Source organism: Rhododendron vialii, chromosome 1a (assembly GCF_030253575.1).
Source record: "Rhododendron vialii isolate Sample 1 chromosome 1a, ASM3025357v1".
NCBI classification, from domain to species: Eukaryota; Viridiplantae; Streptophyta; class Magnoliopsida; order Ericales; family Ericaceae; genus Rhododendron; species Rhododendron vialii.
In genome coordinates this window covers 15,026,613-15,044,496 of record NC_080557.1, presented here as the reverse complement: position 1 = coordinate 15,044,496, position 17,884 = coordinate 15,026,613, and the positions used below count along the sequence as shown (strand labels likewise).

At 40.0% G+C, this 17,884-nt stretch overlaps 1 protein-coding gene and 1 pseudogene across 1 annotated transcript; one reads left to right on the top strand and one right to left on the bottom strand.

The window, feature by feature from the left end:
* The first annotated feature begins 314 nt into the window (after positions 1-314).
* Positions 315-2,639, top strand: LOC131306174 (uncharacterized). Its single transcript, XM_058332448.1, has 2 exons — positions 315-782; positions 2,231-2,639. Exons 1-2 carry the CDS (start codon positions 502-504, stop codon positions 2,442-2,444), a joined length of 495 nt encoding a protein of 164 aa, XP_058188431.1. The 5' UTR covers positions 315-501; the 3' UTR covers positions 2,445-2,639.
* A 129-nt stretch (positions 2,640-2,768) lies between these two features.
* On the bottom strand, positions 2,769-15,250 carry LOC131306073 (protein STRUBBELIG-RECEPTOR FAMILY 1-like; annotated as a pseudogene).
* Positions 15,251-17,884: the final 2,634 nt, after the last annotated feature.

Below are 17,884 nucleotides of genomic sequence, written 5' to 3'. Positions count from 1 at the left end.
CTCCTTATATAATGAGGCCATGTGGTGCTCATAGTGAACCGTCACGCAAGTTTCTCAAATTTCTTTACTTACATATTTACTCTCTTTTTTTGACGAACAAGATCATCCCAATTATGTTATAAATAGCTAATAAATAATACAATCAACGGATTACAAACTATACAAACAGCTACATACGATTGTGTGGTAGTAAAGGTGCTCCAAGCTACTAAAGGTACCTTTTACTGAATACTTTTTCTAATCCCTCCGTCCTTCAATGATCTTCCACTAAGAAAATATGTACAATTTTCGAATCAAAATACAAGTATTTCGGTTCATAATTTTTCAATGCCACGGATGTACTCCATATTTTGATCCGAAAATTGCACGTCTCTCTCTTCTCAGTGTACTATCTTTGTGTGACGGGGAGAATAGTTTATAAATCCATGTACATATGTAACCAAACTCCCACTTGAGACTTGAGAGAGAGAGTTTGCATTAGACATTAGCTAAGTTTTTCCGATGGCTTGTCTGTCTATTGCTACTCCTGGTGGGCTTGGCAACATAGCAAGGATAAATACTCAGTCCGGACGGAGCACTGGTCCTATCTCTTACAAAAACCCAAAAACGATAACCAAACAATCCTTACGGTTGTCTAGAGGGAGGGTTTCGTGTGAACTTATTAGAATCACGGCGGCGGCAGAAAACATGGCAACAACGGTCCCTGAGAAATCCGGAGTCAAGGTTCATCGTAACCCTCCTGAGTCTAAGCTCGCCCAACTCGGTGTCAGAAATTGGCCCAAGTTAGTACCCCTCTCTCTCTCTCTCTCTCTCTCTGTATGTTTGTATGTGTATGTGCTAGAGGTCAGGGCACACACCATACGCGTGCAAATCCTGGCATTCAAAAGATAGAACGTCTCAAGCATAGCCTGGACAAGGTAAACCGGTTAATCGAAGCAGAATCTTCTCACTGGTGAATCAAAATTCACTGATTAAAAGTTTATCATGAAAAGACTTATTTTAAATTAATTACGAACAGGAGAAATTCTGTAATGGAATCTGGAATGTGAGAGTAGAAAAGAGGGGGGAGCAAGAAATTTTAGGGAGTTAAAAGGGTTATTTTGGGTGATAACAGCCCCTCTAGATGGTGTGATTTGCCCCTTTGGATGGTGTGATTTGATGAGAAAATGAAGGGTTATGGTTTTTCGCAAAATCTAATAATTTTTTGTGAGAAATTGTGAGGAATAAAATAAGCTTTGCATTTAGCTACATTTCTCACCCCTTTATCCAAACAAGTTGTGAGAATCCCTTCTCTATTCTTTTCTTTTTTCACCAAATTCCTCAATCCAAAAGAGAGTTTGAATGTAAGGGGAATCGTGAGAATATATATATTGTTTAGTGAAAAACAAGTAGAGGGATAAACTAGAAGTGCCTGGGGTGATTTTTGTGGAATTTTCGTATTTTCTTGAAAAAACAAATAGAGAGCATGCTGTGTATCATGCACATGCTTTCTATATTGACTATAGATTTTACACTAAAAACTAATAATGTAGCATCTTGGTCATGCATTTATTGTACTCTGCTAGAACAAACTTTCTTATTTCAATGTTACCCTTGAATTAGTTTTATTATTAAAAAACCAGAGATGGATGTAGTATGGAGGGAGTAGGCTGGTGCTCATGTTTTTATCTAAATCTATTTTGCTAGTGTAAAGCTGGTATATGCTTTTCTGAGGTTATAAGTGGTTATTCCTTCTGGGTTCTCTAGATAAATTAAGTTTAAATGTCAAGACGTAAAATATTTTGGTGGAGATATAGTCTCTGTTTTTCGTTTCTTTTCGTGTTATTAGGATGGTACAAAATTATTCATAAAAATTCGTGGAATTTTATGAACATGTTGTAATGGTTATTTCTGCGAATATTCGGGTGATACGCCAGGTGTGACCGCGACATGACAAGGCAGTCATCAATTACTTTAGTCGCATGTTTAAAAGCACATCCAAACATATCCTACTATTTGTTTTGAATTATTAGAAGTTGAATGCTCATACACGTTGGGAACATAAGTTTTTTGAGAAACACATTACAAGTTAACTTGTCCTCCACTTATAAACCAACACTGTCATTTGGGAATTAAACTTGAGATGGCTTTTTGTCCTCTGTGGAGTTGCATCTAGCCATGGTCATATATGATTTGATGATTCGGTGTCAAAATTTTAGTCATGTTTTTTTCTCTGTGAGACGATGTACAGGTGGGGATGCCCGCCAAGCAAATTCCCATGGACGTACGATAGCAAAGAGACATGCTATCTGCTGAAGGGTAAGGTGAAGGTCTACCCAGCTGGATCTAATAAAGAAGAGGAGGCTGTAGAGATTAGTGCGGGTGACTTGGTTGAGTTCCCAAAAGGGATGAGCTGCACTTGGGATGTGTCCGAGACTGTGGACAAGCACTATAACTTTGAATAGTTAGATTATGTGGAAAAGAAGAAAAATAACTCTTCCTACTCACTTAGCCAGATAGTAGTATGGCACTACTAGCTGATATGTGGAGTAGTGTGTCTGCATGTACATTTGTGTACCCAAAAAAAGACAGTATGGCACTTCCTTGTACCGTGGATTGTGTGGCGCACTATGTATGGCACTTCTGTCTATGTTTTGCTCTCTCTCTCTCTCTCTCTCTCTCTCTCTCTGTGTGTGTGTGTGTGTGTGGGCAGACCAGCATTCCTTTATTTCATGTTGAGCTCAGCTTGCATTATATAAACTGTGGCTTACTTTTGGCTGTGACTCCCACTCTGATGTAGTACATCGTATACTTAGCATAGCTCAAGTGATTGTACCATTAGAGTTACAGCTTATGGAGAAGTGCCGACCGCCCAATTGTACTAATCTAACATACTGACTGCTAAGAATGACTGCTTGCCTAAAGGAAAGCATCACTACCCAAAACTTGTGATCATAAAAGATAACATCTGTAGTTTCTCCAATGGGAATCGTTAGGGGGAATAGACAATTTCAGATGTAGCCTTCGGAACTTCATATGGTGTTATACTGCCACCCCCTCCAATTTTGAGGAGAGTGCATCTTCCTGGCTTTCCTCTTGTGTCTGAAAGGTCTCCAGTATTTCGACCACCTGGGCCATAACAGGCCTCTCTCTAGGGTTATAGCTAAGGCATTGGTACGCTAAGTGGGCCACCTTTAGGGCAGTTCTGGTAGAGTACTGTCCTTCCACTCTAGGGTCCAAAATCCTCAGAAGATCCTCTTTATGGATCAAGAGTGGGCGGGCCCAGTCGACCAAGAGCATTTCTTCTTCAGGCACGCTCATGTCGATTGCTTTCCTTCCAACCAGCATCTCAAGTAACACTACCCCGAAACCATAAACATCGATTCGAGTTGTTAATTGCCCTGTGTCCAGGAACAGAGAGATATAGATTAGTTATAAAGCTGGCTTTAGTTGTGAATCGAAAACCTTAAATTTAACCCAAATTGCTTGTCCCTCTTTCTATTTTGGGATGTCCCAAAATAAATGTCCACTTTCCACAAATGACCAATAGATTTTAAGAAGATTTATGTTTTGCCCTTTCTCTTTCTCCACCATTTCTTAAAACCAATTGTACTGTTGTACTGTAATTGTATTGTAAAGAAGGGGCAATATAGAAAAGTCAAGTATAAAGCAATTGTATTGTTGTACTGCACTTAATAAGTTGGATTCCCCAAAAGGGACAAGCAATTTGGGACGGAGGGAGTACCTCTTTGACATAGAAGCACCAACTAGGGATTTATGTTGCCGACTTCAATTGATTGGAATACAAGGCCAAACAATCAAGCTCCAGATTTAAGAAAAGTTTATTCCAATTTTTCATTGGGCCCAACTTTATTCCAGTTTAAGAAAAGCAAACCAAAAGCATGAGAAAAACTGGAGCAAAAGAGAGGTACTCCAAAGAAATTGACAAAAGCTGCAGTTGTATAAAAATAGAGGTTTGGTCAAGAAAAAAAAGTAATTGAAGTCAAGACGATGGTCACTTTAATGAGATGCAATAAAAGGAAGTTAAACACCATAGTCCCCTACTCAAAATGCAATGTCATGCGGGATATGCAACTATGCAAGTACGGAAGTACCGATCGATGAACATAATTATAATGTTATTCATTCCAACAAGCTATTGGAAGACTTACCAGTCAATACATACTCTGGGGCAAGATACCCGAAAGTTCCCATGATTCCAGTTGATACGTGGGTCTCGTCTCCCATAGGCCCATACCTAGCCAGCGCAAGGTCAGCAAGCTTTGCATTAAAATCCTGCCATCATTACTGAACTTTTAGCAACATACAAAAGTTATTCCAAAGCATAAAGCACAGTATTCACGAAAGACTTCCCCGAGTCGCCATGAAGTTCCATTTTTCACAAGAAGTTGGCTACTGTTATGTGAAATCTTTCTTTGAATAGAGCATGGAAAATTCAAATTGTGCATGGTTAGTGGCTAGTACCTTATTAAGAGCTTTTGCCGATCAAAAAAAAAAAAAACAGTTTTCAGTCAATAAGTCAAAAGATGACTCAACTGTATAACATACAAAAACAACACTGTCTAAAGAAAAAATACATAACTCAAAAGAAGTTGAGTTAGTGTTTCATAAAACAATATCCGTGTACAGAAACCGGAAACAATGTTTTCAATGGAGAGTTCGGAGCTCGCCTTAAGGCGAGGCGCAACAAAAATCGCTCCCCGGGGTTGATTTTTGAGCTGAGAACCACAATGGTGTTCGCCCATCCGTCCGAGGTGGATAGAGACATATGCTTTTGACACCTTTTTGCCTAGGTGAGGGAGGCAAACACATCACACGAGTCGGGTTTTTATCTTTGGTTGGTGAAGAGTCGGTTCATTATAAGTTGTTGGGGCAAAGACAAAGGGTTCCCATGTTTGTTTGCAAGACAACTTCTAGTGCTTTTAAAGGCTGGATCTATAATTGCACTATGTTTGTGTGCCTTAACATGTTTTCTTGTCAAATTCTACTATCTTCTTAGTTTTGTAAGACGCCTGTGTATGGTGCAAACACAAACTCTTCTTCTTCTTTTTTTATGGTAGTTTAATTAATTATAGTTTTGTCAATAGAAAATAAAAACTCCTTGAGGCTTACGCCTCGCCTCATGAGCGACCAACCGCTTCTGAAAACAGAAAACTTTGACTGGAAATGCCAAACCCACATCCCGTACATGCCAAACATCTTGGTTTCAGAATCACCATTTACTAAATCAAATCTGGCTATGACGGTATAGAACTAACATATTTCTTCAGGAATTTCATTCACAAAATTAAGACATTGAGCAAGAAAAGTTAGAAATCGTGACAATGCCAGAACTAACCGCATCTAGCAAGATGTTTGATGGCTTGAAGTCCCGATGAATGATAGGCCTTTCTGCAAGATGAAGGAAAGCAAGCCCTCTTGCAGCGTCTAAAGCAATCTTCATTCTTCTTGACCATGTGAGAGTAGCACAAACTCCTACAAGCACAAAGCTCAACTTATAGGTAGTTTGTAAGCAACGTTTTATCTCAACAGAAGATCTCATAAGGGCTACTTGTAAAGGCCAGCATTAGTTTTCAGAATTTCCTGCAAAACTCTTTTATTTCCCCGAGGTTTACATCATTTCTTCTGGTTTTCCATATTGAAGAAAAGAATGGGGTAAAACTCTTGTTTTTAGGTATTAACAATCAGTCGTCTATAAGCAAAATGGATTTACTTCACCCTCTTTTTTGTTTTTAACAGGTTCACTCTCGTAAGCAGGGGGAGTAAAAAGAGAGGCTACGCATCAGTCTTCAACAGGATGGATTTACTTTTGTTTGCTGTCTCTAATAGAGTCATTTTAATAAAATACTTCATGCCAATGCCGACGTTTGAACTAATTCCTCCGTGACTCAAAATATTAACATTTTCTGCAATTTAACGTAATACCTGAAATCTATAACGGTCTCCATTGTTTCTGGAGAGCAAAAGGTGCTTTAATGCAGAAGTATTCTCAACATTTTATTCGAGATAAGAAAGGCAAATTCGCAATGGATCCGCTAAATCTTTCCCATTTTACTCCATTTCAAACCTTTCTTTTAGGAGACAATTTCTAAAGCAACAAAGCTCCAAGTAGCTACATTCAATTTGACAGGAAACATAAATTAGAAAATTGCGGAAATGCTTGATTCGGTCAGTCTTTCTCGGCAGGGGATTTTGCTTTTCCAGTTTCCCATGCACACAGATGTGCACATTGTATTTTTTCAATTTTAATTTTTCCACACTTCATCACTAGTTACGGTGGAAAGTGCTCATCTGCCCCAGTGGTATGGCAGCAGTTTGTGACATGAAAATTGGGGCCTACCTATTGCCTCTACACATTTGACATTTTGCTTCGAAGAGGGAGCCTTGGTGCTTCTACGAATATGCACAGTAATATGATGCTAAAGAAGAAGTCATATGAATTGTATTATGATGATGCTGAAGTATAAAAGAAAACAATTGGAGATAATCAAAGAAAGAGAAATATAGGCCAGTAATTCAAGGTTTACTTAGACGACTGAATCTTGTTTACTTGACAAGTAGCATCTTCTAATCTTGGTTCAAGTGGAGATTCCTATTATAAAACATCTAGAAGTCAATTTAGCACTCACTTTGAAAAAGGTGCTTTTCCAGACTCCCAGATGCCATATATTCATAGGCTAACAGCCGGTGCTTATCTTCACAGCAGTAACCAATGAGCTTTACCAGATTTGGGTGACTGAGCTGACCCAAATAGCTCAGTTCTGCCTGCACACATACAACAACAAATTCTCCACTTTAAATCCACCAAAAAAAAACAAGTTTATCTCTTTCACAAGGACGTCGTACCTAACAACAACGATCTAATGTTGCGAAACAAAAATACAAATGGATTCCAAGTACTTCTATAGTTCCGTAAGTCATAATGCATTATTAATCTTGATACTATTGAGAGAGAAATACTTGTCTAAGTAACACAGGTATGAGACGATTTGACCAACTTGCTACAGCAGAAAAGGGCCCTGATGTACGGATCATATATCAAACCCAAACCTTGCGAATGTCTCGAGAATGTGGCCACAATAGCCTTGATTCTTTGTTCAAAAAATTCTCAACTCTAAAAAATCAATTGTCCTTAATGACATCTACATTTTTCCCCGGAAGTTGATGTCACCTAACTAGAGGTTGTGGCGAGGGGCGGGGACAATGCAAATGGTTCTCCACTCCTGAACTTATAGTTGCAAGTTTGTCTAAAACGTACCTACGCCTCCTGCCAACCCTCACCCTTCCAACAAATGAACAAGCTCTAGCACCTCTGATAGAAACACCCACACCACACCTAACCAAGAAATGCTTTATTTGTGGGTGTTTACATTAGAGGTGATAGAAACACCCACATCACTTCCATTGCCTAAAACATACTGTTTTCCTGTCTTGCTTGCACAAGTAGCAGTAGCACCAACTGACAATACTCTTCTTACTCCATTCATTTTATCTGGTGTTGGCATGTGAATTCTTGGGAGGTTCTTGAGTCCTCATGAAACTATAATCCTGCACCTTTGTTTGCCACCAACTCTCCCACAAAACACCACGTCCATCTCTCCGGACGTAGTCAGGCTCTGTAGCACACCTGTTCTCTGCCACTCCTCCACACCAGACATGAGACAACTTCTCTCCTACCATCCCCCACCACAAAATTACAGAAACTCACAAAGTCTCCCAACATTTCCTAATTTCTCTACAAAGGCCAACACATAACAGATAATGAACTCTTGCAAGGCCAGTCACCTTGTGCATCCCAATATTTCAAATCTACCACCTTCTTCCCCTGTCTATCCCATCATAGACAAATCTCCACAGCCAATTACCTATAAAGCTTGACTCAGGATGGCATCTAACCTTTTTCACATATTTATCCAGAGCAATTAATCATGATGAAAATAAATGCTATTTAATATCTTCAAACAACATTTGGTAAAGCATGTTCACTCCGCCTTTGATGAACCTACTATCAAGGAAAAATTATTCACCTAAAAAGTGCTTCCTAGTCTAAAGGCATAAATTTTCTTTAAATGGTAGAGATACTATCTTATTCTATATTGAACTTTGATGGCCTAACAAGGTAGAATTCTAAAAAAAAAAACCTCACTGCGGAGAATTTAGTTCTTCGTCAGAAGGCTGAGGATTTGTTCTCTTCGGTTCTGCTCGACGGTAACTCTTCCTCGCTTTCTTCTGTTCCTGTTGGTAAGCCCCCTTCCCCTACCTCTTGGAAGGACATTGTTGCTCCTGTTAATCCCTTAATTTCTCGCATGCATTTGCATTACTGTCCCCCTGCTGTTGTGAATAATGATTTGCATGTGAATATACCTGAATCAGTTGCTAGTGCTGGGGTGGATAGATGGAAAGACTGGGTAGTTGGGTATTTTGTTGATCGGAAGCTTCATTTTACTGCTGTTGAGACTATTGCTCATAAGATTTGGGATCAATTTGGGTTGTTGGATGAGCTATCAAATGAGGATGGTTTTTTCTTCTTCCATTTTGATCAGAGTGGTCGTTACAGGCGGGTGGTTGAGTCTGGCCCTTGGCATTTTGGGGGCAAGCTTATGGTGCTTAAACAATGGCATCCAGAGATGAGCCTTGTTAAGGAGCAATTAGATAAAATTCCTATCTGGGCCCATTTTTATAATGTTCTGTTAGAGCTCTGGACTAAGGAGGGGTTGAGCCATGTGGCAAGTGCTATCGGGAAACCCCTTTATACTGACCACCTCACTGAGTCTTGTAAGAGGATTAGTTATGCTAAGATCTGTGTGTAGGTTGATGCTTCAGTTCCTTTGCTTGAAAGCTTTGGGCTCTCTTTACCTTCGGGGGCCAAATTTACAATTAGGGTTTGGTATCCATGGAAGCCCCTCATGTGTGAATCTTGCCATGTTTTTGGTCATAAGAACTGTCACCCTAAACCTGTTGCTTCTAAACAGCTTCCTCAACAGCAGGTGTGGGTGGCCAAAACAACTGGGGAGACCATCCCTCCTTTTACTCATGCTGCTATTGTTTCTTCCTCTATAGTTGATGATTCTGCTAGTGTCTTTGCTGTGGTTGCTTCTGTTCTATCTCCTGCTGTTGTGAGTGGTAAGGGTGATCCTGTTTTGGAAAACCCTCCAAAGGAGTCTGTTTTGGTGGGGACAGAGGTGGTTTTTCTTCCTCAGCCTTTGCGCTCTACTTCTGGTACTATGGTTGGGGAGAATATGTTTTCGATCTTACAAAGTGATACAGGTCAAGCCTTTCTTGATCTAGATGGTGTTCTTATTTCTCTTCCTACTGATGAGGAATTTAATGAGGGTTTGATTGTTGAAAATCCTGAGATTCCTTCCCCTAAGAAGAAAGGTAGGGGCTGTGGTAAGGGTGCTAAGAAGCCTGGCAAGGGTGATATTCCTGTTGATTCCGGTCCTGGTGGTCCTGGCAAGGGGAGGGTTGGTAAAGTTCTTTCTTCTTAATCATTCAAAGTCGGTGCATGGAATATAAGGGGTCTTAATAATCCTCTTAAGCAACAAGAGGTTAGATCTTTTATTTCTTCTCATAAATTGTCAGTCATGGGTGTTGTGGAGACTAAAGTTAGAGATTCTAATATTTCTTCTACTGCTAAGTCTTGTTTTCCTTCTTATTGGTTGAGTGTTCATAACTACTCTGTGGGTCCAGTTGCTCAGATTTTCCTTGGGTGGGACCCTACTATTTTTGGCAGTTCTATCTTGTTTTCTTCTGATCAACTGATTGTTTTTGAATTTTTTCCTCTGGATGGTTCTGCTTCTTTTGTTCTGTCTGTGGTATATGGGCATAATAGAGCTGTAGATCGAAGACAGTTGTGGGATGATATGAGAACCACTGCTACCTCTATTGGTACTAAGCCTTGGGTTCAAATGGGTGATTTCAATACTGTTAGAGCAGCTTCAGAGAGACTGGTAGGTTTTGACTCTAATGTAGCTACAAAATTCAATCAATGTTTAGTTGATATTCTACATGATGATTTACCAGCTAAGGGTTTTTGGTTCACATGGACTAATAAAAGGGGTGGTTTGGGAGATAATAAAAGTAGGATTGATAGAGTAATCTCTAATAATCAGTGGTTGGTGGCTTTTCCTGCCTGTGAAGCTTCTTTTCTTGCTCCTGGATTGTCAGATCATTGTCCCATGGTGTTAACTGTGCTGCCCTGTTTAAACAGAAAAGGGTCTCTTAAATTTTTCAACTTTTGGCTTCAGAATCTTGTTTTTAATGATGTTCTGGTCCAGTCTTGGACTGAGCATGTGACTGGTAGGCCTATGTTTGTGCTCTCTAAGCTGAAGAGATTAAAAGGTGCTCTCAAAAAGTTTAATTTTCAGTACTACTCTAACATCAGTAAAAGAGTATGTGAGGCAAAGGAGGAGTTAGATAGAGTACAAGACTTGTATTTTCAATCTCCTTTTGATTCTGCTTTGTGTCATTCTGAGAAAGAAATGTTCGGTAAATATGTGGAGTTAAGAATGGCTGAGGAATCTTTCTTGAAGCAGAAAGCTCGGATTAAATGGCTTGCTCTGGGTGATCAGAATTCTAGGTACTTCCATAGGAAAATGTGCTCCCATAGGGCAAGGAACACAATCCTTAGTCTCACTAATTCTGTTGGTACATTGATTGATAATCCTGAGGCTGTTAAGCAGGAGATCTTGGGTTACTATGTTGGACTGTTGGGTACTCCATTCATGGCAAAAACTGATTCTGTTCCTATTCTTACTCAAGCTATCCAAACAAAAGTGGCTCTTCACCTTAGGGCTATGCTTGTTGCTCCTGTTACTGTGACTGAAATAAAGGCTGCTCTCATGTCCATTAATGGGGATAAGGCCCTAGGCCTGATGGTTTCAACTCTTTGTTTTTCCAGAAAAGTTGGGATGTGGTGGGGAGTGATTTTGTTGCTGCCATTGCCTCTTTTTTTGAATCTGGTATGCTACTTAAAGAATGGAATGCCACTGCTATTTCCTTGATTCCAAAGGTTAGTGCTCCTTCCTCTGTCAAAGACTATAGGCCTATATCCTGTTGCAATGTGAAGTATAAATGCATTACTAAAATCCTTGCCAATAGGATGCAAAGTGTTTTGCCCTTTGTTATTGATCAAGCTCAATCTGCTTTTATCAAAGGACGATCAATTGTTGATAATATCCTAATGATGCAAGAGTTAGTTAGAGGTTATCATAGAGATCATGGCATTCCTAGATGTGCAATCAAAATTGATCTTATGAAAGCTTATGACTCAGTTGACTGGGATTTCCTTTTTGACACTATGGTTTGTATGGAATTCCCTAGTTTGTTTGTGCACTTGATTAAGCAATGTGTTTCTTCAGCTAAATACTCAGTGGTCATTAATGGGAATATGGAGGGTTATTTTCCTGGTTATAGAGGCTTAAGGCAAGGTGACCCTATCACACCCTACCTTTTCCTGATTGTTATAGAAGCTTTTGCTGCTATTCTCAACTACAGAGTCCAAAATCGTGGTTTCTTTTACCATCCCAAGTGTAGTGCTTTGAATATCTGTCATCTTGCTTTTGTTGATGATCTTTTCATCCTGAGTAGTGTGGATCAAGTTTCTTTTGAGCTTATTAATGGTGTTCTGACTGATTTCCACTCCTTCTCTGGTCTTCAACCTAATATTCATAAAAGTGTTGTTTTCTATGGGGGTGTTGATGTGCATCTTAAGGCTCAAATGAGGGCTTTCCTTCCTTTACCTAAAGGCCATTTTCCAATTAAATACGTGGGTGTTCCTTTGATATCTTCCAAGCTTAAAGCTGATGACTGTGCTATTCTAAAAGAGAAAATTCTTCACAGAATTTTGAGCTGGGATTCTAAGACATTATCTTATCGTGGGAGGGCCTTGCTCATTCAGTCTGTTTTGTTCAGCATTCAAGTGCACTGGAGCTCTATTTTTATCATTCCTAGTAAAGTGATTAAGGAGATTGAATGTACTCTAATGGCTTTTCTCTGGTCTGGTACTGAGCTTAAGCATTCTGGGGCTAAAGTTAAGTGGGATCAGATTTGTTGTCCTAAGGAGGAAGGGGGTTTGGGGTTTAGAAGAATAAAGGAGTGGAATATGGCTTCTATGCTAAGGCATTTATGGGCTTTGTGTAAGAAGGCTGACACGCTTTGGGTTAAGTGGATTCACACATATTTCATTAAAGAGAACTGTCTTTGGACCATGGATATTCCTTGTGATTCTTCTTGGACTATGAGGAAAATCCTTGGCTTAAGGAAACTGTGCCAACTCCTTATCAGATGTCTTGTTGGTAATGGGGCAAATACTTTTCTTTGGCTAGATAATTGGCACAACTTGGGTACTTTGTATGCTAAGTTTTGTGAGAGGGTTGTGACTAATTTGGGCAGAGCTTTATGGGCTAAAGTTGATACTATTATAGAACAAGGTGATTGGTGCTGCCCTAGATTGAGAAATCAGTCCATTCAAACTATTATGGCTCATACTTCCCCAAGTTTGAGACCAAATCCTAACACTGAAGATTCTGTTTGTTGGTTACCTCATCCAAGTGGCATGTTTACTGTTCAGTCAGCTTGTAATGCTATTAGGAAAAGGTATTCAGCTCAGCCTTGGCACAAGATTGTCTGGGGTGGTAATACTGTCCCTAGATGGTCTTTTATTCTTTGGTTGGTTGTCCTTCAAAGACTTAGCACCAAAGATCGATTGAGAAGCTGGAGTATGCAGTTGGATGGCATCTGCCCTCTTTGTAAGTCTGCTGATGAAACTCACCAACACTTATTCTTTGAATGTTCTTTTTCCACTGTTGTGTGGCAGCATATGGCTACTAAAAATATGATTATGGATATGCCTGGTAGCTTGGTGGAGGTTCTTGACTGGTATTGTGGGCAGGTCAATGGCAAAAGTTTGAAATCTATTAGTCGTTAATGTTCCCCAGCAGCAACTATCTATGGTCTATGGAGGGAGAGAAATTGTCGAATTTTCCAAGGGAAAGTGATGGGGCATGAACAGGTGCTGAGCAGCATTGTAGCTGATGTTCGGGACTTCCTTAGCTCAAGGAGAAAGATGAAACAGTCTCTAGAGGATCAATCTTCGTGCAGGAATTGGGGCTTATCTAGTAGGATTTTCTTACCTGTTTAGTTTTCTTGGTTCTTGTTTGTTAGTTTTGATGGCTAAGTTGGAGTTGTTTTCTGCTGGTTGTTGTAGAGGACTATATCCCTAGACTTTGGTTATTGTTGTTTGGGCTTAATAAGATCTGCACTTATCAAAAAAAAAAAGGTAGAATTCTAAGGCCATCTCTTGTTTTGGGGGATTCCACGCTGAAGTAAAGATAGCAGCAGTTGGCAATACATCAGTGCAAAGAAAGACTTTTCTGTGTCATCTTCATATTGCACTTCAATGGCATCAATTAGATCAAGCTAAATCATTGTTCTTCTCTACAGTCCTGTGGAATCTCTCTCTCCCTCTCCCTCTCAATATTTTTTCCGGGTTTGCCTCTTCTATACCAATCAATAGTTTATGCAAATTTGAAGGGAAGAAAAATGAAGTTTCAAAAAAAGACGTAAAAAAATGCAATCAGAAGAAAATACCAGCCACTCATTGACTCCTAGAGAACTTATAGAACGAAGCTCCTTAATTGCAACATTTGTCGTCTTGTAACCTGTCCTCACACTCTCATCTATAACTCCTTTATACACAACCCCGAAACCACCCTGGCCAAGCACTTCATCAGGCCGGAAGTGCTTTATGGCCAACCTCATCTCCTTGTACGTAAAGACATCAACCTTACTATGTTCTTTCAAAAGACTCTTTAGTTGTGGAAAAGACTGCTTCGGCAGTCCTCCACCGTCGTTTGAACCGTTGCCATTCCCTTCTCTCCACCAGCGATTCATACCCATAGGCACAAGTTTTATACCCTGAAACGCCTTTGTTATTGTTCCCCATGATCTTCCCTTACGCTCATGCAACGCCAATGCATTCTGAAGGATCTCCACTACTTCAGACATTGTAGGCCTTTCCTTTGGTTTAGTATGTAAACAATTGTTCGCAAGTTTGGAAAAGTACTTAAGACTTTGTGGTGTTATTTCTCCAGTCAGAGAGGGATCAATGATCCGGTCAAGCTTTCCGTTTTTTATATGATCTTTCACCCAAAGAACTAGACTAATTTGCTCCTCCTCGAGTCTGTGATCTAACGGTGGTCGACCGCACAAGACTTCCAACAGCACCACGCCAAAGGCATACACATCAGATTTTCTGGTTACTCGATTTGTGTAGATATAATCTGGATCCCAATATCCTCTTGTTGCTTTGACTTTTGTGCTAACATGGGTTGTTGTTTGGCTTGTAATGAGTTTACATATCCCAAAATCAGAAACCTTTGCTACCCAATTCTCGTCCAACAAAATATTTGTGGTCTTCACATCTCGGTGTATGACAGATTGTTCGGTACCGGTATGAAGATAGTCGAGTCCTCGTGCAGCACCAAGGCAAATGTTGAGCCTTCGAGCCCATTTTAGGGGAGATACGCTTTCATCTCTACTTGATTTGTAAAGATGACTGGCGAGAGTCCCATGAGCCATGTATTCGTAAACAAGAATCATCTCTTGATGCTCGTTGCAATAGCCGACGAGCGAAACGAGATGCGCATGCCGGAGCTTCGAAAGCAACTTTACCTCTGTCCAAAATTCTTCAGCTCCTTGGTTGGACTCGGCATTCAACCGCTTTATGGCAACATCGGTGCCATCGTCGATGATTGCTTTGTATACCTTACCGAATCCACCAGTTCCAACAACTAATGCGTCGTCAAAGTTATTAGTCGCTTTTAATATCTTAGAAAGTGGGAAAAAAGGACAAGATTCCTCCAATTGATCCACGCCACCATCAATTGCATTCTCCCAGCTCTTTAAACAGAGCGAGTCAGTGGACGCGGATCCCGCTTGATCAAAGGGATTAGGAAACGGAGCATGTGGAACCTCACCCAAGTCGGTGAACGAGGGTCCCGCTTGATCAAAGGGATCAGGAAACGCAAAAGGGTTAGTAAACGGCAAGGAAGGCGGAATCTCACCAAAGTCAGTGGCCGAGGCTTCCGCTTGAACAAAGGGGTTCCTTGGATTAGGAAACGGCAATTCGTTACCCGAGATGCGAATGTCAAGCAGGTCTTGTGCAAAATTCTCCATCTCAAAATGGTCGAGAATTTTAAGTGAAAGATACTACCACTACACAATGGGGGAAGAGATGACATAACCGCGTTATTGTTGATAGTTGACGAAGACTAGTACAGTAGTAGAAAAGGATAGGGAGGGCAGCAGTTGTACAGTCAGTCAGTCACCACACATAGGAGAGATTATTCCATGCCTCCATGGTATGGCCATGTGGTGCTCCAGGACTTTCTGCACCATACATTTTAGTGACCTACACATATTTGTATTGTACAAAGGGCTTCTGGAGCATCACGTGACTATGCCCTTGGGGCATAGTATAATTTCTCGTAGAAAAGTATAGGGCGGGCAGCACTGGTACAGTCAGCGCACTTATCCACAGCACGTGTATGGATTCCATAAAAATAAAAATAAAAAATTCATAAATTTTAAAATAATTTTTTATGAGACCTTATAAAAAATGAGCTCAAACGTCAATAAGTATTATTTTTTTTTGAATTCGTAGGGGTGAAACTGAGCAGTTAAACAGTTTCACCTTACAAATTCACAAAAATAGTTACGATATCTTTTGAAAATGATTTTTTACAGAGCTCCATTAATTTAAAATTTATGAGTATTTTTTTAAATTTTTTGGGACATGGAGTGGGCCCCTCACATGTGCGGTAGACATATGTGGTGAGCCTAGACTTTCTGTAGGAAGGGTAGTTTGGCTTAATAAGTTAAAACGACTTTTTTTTTCATTTAAATTTTTTTTTGTATTTGTTAATTTTACATCATATTTTTGCGACTTTTATTGATGTCGAGACAAAGCAAGCTTTTAAAGGACCCTACGAATTGTGACTCTCAGGATACTACGCCGAACATTTCCACCACAGTTGAGGTAGCAAATGTGTCTGTTTGCGAGCTTGTTCCTGTGCTAGTTGGTTTACAAACTCCGCCTCAATATTCCAATATTGTGAAGTCTGACTAGTATAGAAGCTCATCTTGTGCATCAGGGTTCAAGTGTAACAAACCTCAAGTCCAAGCGAACCATGGCTTTTGGGGAAAATAATTCTGAGCATGCCCTCTCCCAGGATATTGTGCCAAACACTTCCACCACAACTCAAAGTTCAAGTGTGATCGAGGAATCTCGAGTCTAAGCATATCCCGGCCTTTAGAGACAATGATTCTGAGGATGAAGGACATCATATGGCTCGTTCAACCAATCGCATGATGAGATATCTCAGGTCTATATGGACCATGGCCCTTCAGGGATATCATTTTTAAAAATGGAGGTCGTCATATGGCTGGTCCAAGCAAGCATAGGGCTCGTAGGTACAAATAAGGGCGGACCTAGGATTTCATGGCACTGGGGTCAAATATTCACAGCAAAAAACATTATGTATTTGAAAAACTACGGTTGATTCCTTGCCAACTTGTTTGGTTCGTTTGGGTCCTAGTGGCATATGATTGTTGGTAATAATCAATGCCAACTTAGTTGGAAGTCATTGGAAGGTGTTCTTGTCATTGTAATTCCGTCATGTCCTGATCCTGTTAATCTTTGTAACTTCTATTCAAATTAAAGATTAATAAAAAATGAAAAAGATATATGCATTACTTGAGTTACCCCGTTCCCGAAAGGAAAATAAGTACTTATTTTTTAAGAAGGCAATTTTAAGCTTAAAAATTATGTACTTACGCAAATAATTTTCCTATCACTATAGATCTTATTTGATAGATCTCATTGAGATCTTTAATCCAGTGCAAAAAAATAATTTTAAAATAATTTTTTATTTACATTATTTTTGAATTTGAAAATATGAAATAAGTACTTATTTTTTAAAAAGGTGTTCTGGAACGGAACCTCAAAAAGTAGATGGGACCAAAAAAATAAAAGATCAGGCGTTAGGTGAAACAAGTTAGGCAATATTGTAATTTTTCAATACTACTTGGGGCAAGATATAGGGATAGAGATGTGAATATAATGTCATAGGCAAAATTACCAAAACATCCAAAAATATATGCATATCTTTGTGGAGAATTCCAATCGAGTGGGGTCAGGTGACCCCGCTTGCCTCTATGTAGGTCCGCCCATGGGTACAAATCAAAGCTCAAGAAAAGTTTTCAGGTCTTCAATATATACAAGGCCTAAGTGCAAACGCTCTTCAATATATACAAGGCCTAAGTGCAAACGCTCGCATACCATTGAGGATAGTTGATCACTTGCTTCATCTATTTAACCAGCAATACAAAAAAGCCTTACCCCACCTCTAGCAGTTATAAGGAAATGGTCTGGAATATTTTGTGAAAAATACTACTCACTAGACAATGGGGGATGAGAGATGCTATAAATTTTTTTTTTCAGTAATGCTATACGGACCGATAATGTGAACCGATCCTCTACCAACCTGGAAAATGCTACATACACAACCAACCAAGCACAAGCAACCCACACAACTGCTGACGTCAGCGTGACTTAAGCACAAAACGACGTCGTTTTATTAAAAAAAAACAACCCAGGTCGTGAACAGCGCTCCCCCTTTCCTTTTTCTATTCTCCTGCGTCCACTTTCACGCTCAAAAAATTTCAGAGACGATAGAGAGGTGCTCGCACACCACCACCACCACCATTGCCGCCGGCGACGACGCTTCCCACCTCCACCGGCGACCACGCTTACCATCTCCACCAGCGACGACGCTTCCCACCTCCACCACCAGAACCCAACCACAGCTCTACCCACCACCAG

Coding starts and splice junctions, on each gene's coding strand:
- LOC131306174 (XM_058332448.1), top strand. CDS start 502: ATGGCTTGTCTGTCTATTGCTACTCCTGGTGGGCTTGGCAACATAGCA. Junction 783..2,230: donor GGTGTCAGAAATTGGCCCAA/GTTAGTACCCCT, acceptor GACGATGTACAG/GTGGGGATGCCCGCCAAGCA.